This window comes from Schistocerca nitens, chromosome 2 (genome assembly GCF_023898315.1).
Source record: "Schistocerca nitens isolate TAMUIC-IGC-003100 chromosome 2, iqSchNite1.1, whole genome shotgun sequence".
NCBI lineage: Eukaryota > Metazoa > Arthropoda > Insecta > Orthoptera > Acrididae > Schistocerca > Schistocerca nitens.
Genome location: NC_064615.1, coordinates 886,612,863 through 886,616,765, shown reverse-complemented (window position 1 = coordinate 886,616,765; position 3,903 = coordinate 886,612,863). Strand labels below are relative to the sequence as shown.

General features: G+C 37.4%; 2 protein-coding genes across 2 annotated transcripts; both read right to left on the bottom strand.

Annotated features, from left to right (window-relative positions):
- Positions 1-483: 483 nt before the first annotated feature.
- Positions 484-840, bottom strand: LOC126235417 (uncharacterized). The gene has a single exon (XM_049944139.1). It carries the CDS (start codon positions 838-840, stop codon positions 484-486), a length of 357 nt encoding a protein of 118 aa, XP_049800096.1.
- A 1,878-nt stretch (positions 841-2,718) lies between these two features.
- LOC126235416 (uncharacterized) lies at positions 2,719-3,573 on the bottom strand. The gene has a single exon (XM_049944137.1). It carries the CDS (start codon positions 3,571-3,573, stop codon positions 2,719-2,721), a length of 855 nt encoding a protein of 284 aa, XP_049800094.1.
- Between the last annotated feature and the right edge of the window lie 330 nt (positions 3,574-3,903).

Genomic DNA, 3,903 nt, shown 5'->3' with positions numbered 1-3,903 from the left:
ATGAAAATACCATGGAATATTACATTGAACGTTAAAAACATTTTTCCTTTTTTAAAACACTTCCTCCAAAAGGATAAATAAAACAATCATATGAAAACAAATAGCTACTGTTTTGACTTCCTTCACACCAATCTCTGCACGCAACAAATTAAATCGAACCCACTCAAGTGGCTTTGTCAGCAGATCAGCTAACTGGTTTTTTCCATCTATATGTTCTACCAAAATTTCACCATTCAGAAATCTTTCACGAACATAGAAGTGTCGGACCACTATGTGTTTTGACAGACAATGATATTCAGGGTTTTTTGCCAATTTTAATGCACTGGCATTGTCAGTATAAAGTGTTGGAGGTTGTTCCGGCATTTCAGCAAAGTCACTTAGTAAACGACGTAACCAAATTAATTCTTTGGCTCCTTCACTTGCTGAAATGATTTCTGCTTCAGTTGTAGATGTAGCCACTACCTTCTGCAACTGACTTGTCCATTATATTGCCCCTCCATGGTACTTTGCCACAATACCAGTTGTTGAACGTCTTGTCTGTCTGTCTCCAGCAAAATCAGCATCACTGTAAATTCTCAGATTTTCTTCTCTGTCATAGATAATGCAATCATTTAATGTACCTTTCAGATACCAAAATGTGTGTTTAACTCGGTTCCAGTCTGAAGCAGTTGGTTTCCTCATAGCTGGAGCAGCTTTATTGACTGCAAAACTTGTGCCTGTGCGAGTTGCTATTGAGAGATATGTAAGACATCCAGTTGCCTCGCTATAGGGAACGGAGGACGAAATTGCTTCTGTTTCATTCTGATCATTTTCTTCATATCCAATGGGAGTTGTATTCATGTTAGATTCTGCCATTCAAAATCTTTCCAGTATTTCTTTCATGTACTTTGACTTATCATAATTGCTCCATTTTCATTTTGTTTCAATTTTATGCCAAGAAAACTGTCAAGAGTCCCCAATGTTATATCAAATTCACATTGTAAAGTGTTCAGAAATGCTGTTATTTCTTCTTTGTCACTGCCAACAATTAGGCCGTCATCAACGCAAATAGCTACATAAAGTCATTTTTCATTGCATTTGCGATAAAACAAACAAAGATCTGCAGCACTGTTCTGAAAACCTGCTTTCTCCATAACTCCCATAAACAGTTTGTTCCAGCAGCGTGGTGCTTGTTTTAGTCCATAGAGACTCCGTTTCAGGAGACACACTTGATGCGTACTATCTTCAAAGCTTTCTGGTTGTTCCATGTATACTTCATCTTGAAATATTCCATTAAAAAATGCCATCTTCACATCAAATTGTTTCAACACGAGTTTTTTTTTTTTTTTGAAGCAGCTACCGCTAGCAAAACTCTAATGGTGTCATAACGTGCAACAGGACTAAATGTATCTTCATAATCTATTCCTGCTTGCTGAATATATCCTTTAGCAACTAATCGGGCTTTGAAGCGAGTGTTTCCATCAACTGAAACGTTTCGACGTAGAACCCAATGATTTTGTAATACTTTGGCATTCGCAGGACGTTCAACTAACACCCAAGTATTGTTTCTCTTTTTCTAGTTCTTTATTGATAGCTTGCATCCAATTTTCTGTCTCATTCGACTGTAATACATCAGAAAAACAGTTTGGGTCTTTTTGTTCGCCAGCAGTAAGTTTTTAAAACATCAAGAACTCACCACTTTCTATCCAAGCTGGTTTTCTTCATAGTCTTCTGTTCTCCAGTTCATCTAAGTTAGAAGATTCTGATGCTCTGGCTTTCAGGAATTCTGCTGATTTTTTTTTGATTTTTTTTTTTTATTTTTTATCTGATTCCTCACTTCCTCCAGATTCAAGTCAGTTTAAGTTTTCTTCAATTTGACTTCCTCCAGAAGTAGACTGCCAAAGACTGTGTAAGGTAATGTGATCACTGTGGGAGCTACACACTATCTCTGGTTTAAATTGTATATCATGACTCAAGACAACTTTCCTTTTGGAAGGAACCCAGACCCTAAATCCATCTTTGTCATTGACATACCCAACGAGTTGTCCAGAAACAGTTTTGTCATCAAATTTTGAACGGAATTGTTTGCTTATATGAACATTGCAACCTGTGCCAAAAATTCTGAGATGATAAGTTTTCCCCCGGATCGATTGTACCACACCTCATATGGAATTTGTCTGGAACCGAAGACCTTCCAGTACAATTTAAAATATAGACTGCTGTATTGCACGCTTCTGTCCGCAGTCCTCTTGGTAGCTTACTTGTGTTTAGCATCGAATGTGCGGCTTCAACAATTGTTCTGTTTTCATGTTTGGCCACACCATTTTGTTCAGGAGTATACGGTGGAGAAATCAGTAATTCTATTCCTTTATCCACGAGTAATTTCTTAATCGTGTTGTTGCTAAATCCCTTACCTCCATCACATCGAAATTGTTTAACAACATGTCCTCTGGTTTGTGCTTCATTTAAAAACTGCTTAAGCATGTCGTACACTTCATGTTTGTGTTTAAGAAAGAAAATTCGATGAAATTTACTGAAATCTTCTTTAAAACATACATAATATTGAGCACCTCCAAACGACTCTGTACTCATTGGTCCATTGACATCTGCGTGAATTAATTCACCAGTAATTGTGGAGCGGTTTGATCATTGTTTGAATGGTATTCTATGCATCTTTTCTAATGCGCAACTGTCACAAAATTCATCATTACAACCTTCTACACTGATGTTAAGTTTCTTCTAAATGTTCTTGATGTGTTGCTTATTTTGATGACCGAATCTTTCACGGTACATTTGCAGTGTTTCAGATGTCGCTATATTTACTTGATCACTGTTTTCTGGTCTGACAACACGCACATACAAAACATTTTCCAACCTGGCCCTGTAACATTCATTGTTTCGTCTTATTTCGATGTAAACTGTGCCTTTACCAAGTGCATGCATGTTAGTACCTTGCCTTCCTAATGAAACCACTTCAGGAACATCAAATTCGCTGTACAAGACAAAGTATTGTTTATTCGGGGTGATATGCTTCGTAGCACCAGTATCACAATACCATTTATTTACGTCAATATAATTTACAGTAGACGCACCCGTGGCACACAAAGTAAACACAGCATTTTCACTCACCTTCTCTTTTTGCCGCTCGTTATTGCAGTCACGAGGGTTCTGTGGCCACTCCGCTGCCCAGTTTCCTAGTTGTTTATATTTGTTACATGGAAATTTTTGTTTTGCTTGCTCTTTTGACATCATCTTTTTTTGTGAGTAATATGCAACCAATGCAGTTACATCTGTTGTACTTTGTTCACGAAGTTCAATAGCACAAAGATTTTCAATAAGTAAGTTCAAATTCTGGTTTTCAGTCGGTATTGTGTCCCAGAGATCTTTAAAATTATCATATTCCTTTCCCAGCGTAGATAAAATTCGACCATTTAATATTCTTTCAGACAACGTATTCTCTTCATGTTTCGTTAATTCATCATTTAAATCTACAAATAACTTTTGTAGTTCAGCAACATGTGAGCTAATATCTTCTGCTTTATCACGTTTGACATGGAAGAATGTTTCAAATAACATGTATGTAGTTCGTCCCATATTTCTTTAGCATTTCAATACAAGTTCAGCTACTGGTTTGCTTAGCGCACTTGCTATCAAGCTTGCCGCTTTCGCGTCATTCTTTTGCCATTCTGCATACGCTGCCTTATGTTCACTTGTTGGTTCCCAAGGCAGCACCGAGGGTGCGTGTGTACCGATAATAAAATCTTCCAGTTCATATGAATGGAATACCATAGAGATATGCCATTTCCATTTTGCTCAATCTTCAGGCCCTTAGAGTTTATCGATAATCACTTTATAGCCTGTTTGTAGCCATATTCTTACCGTACAGCTCGATTCAACAACAGATAGCTTCTACCAGCGCACAAT

Coding starts and splice junctions, on each gene's coding strand:
- LOC126235417 (XM_049944139.1), bottom strand. CDS start 840: ATGAATACAACTCCCATTGGATATGAAGAAAATGATCAGAATGAAACA.
- LOC126235416 (XM_049944137.1), bottom strand. CDS start 3,573: ATGGGACGAACTACATACATGTTATTTGAAACATTCTTCCATGTCAAA.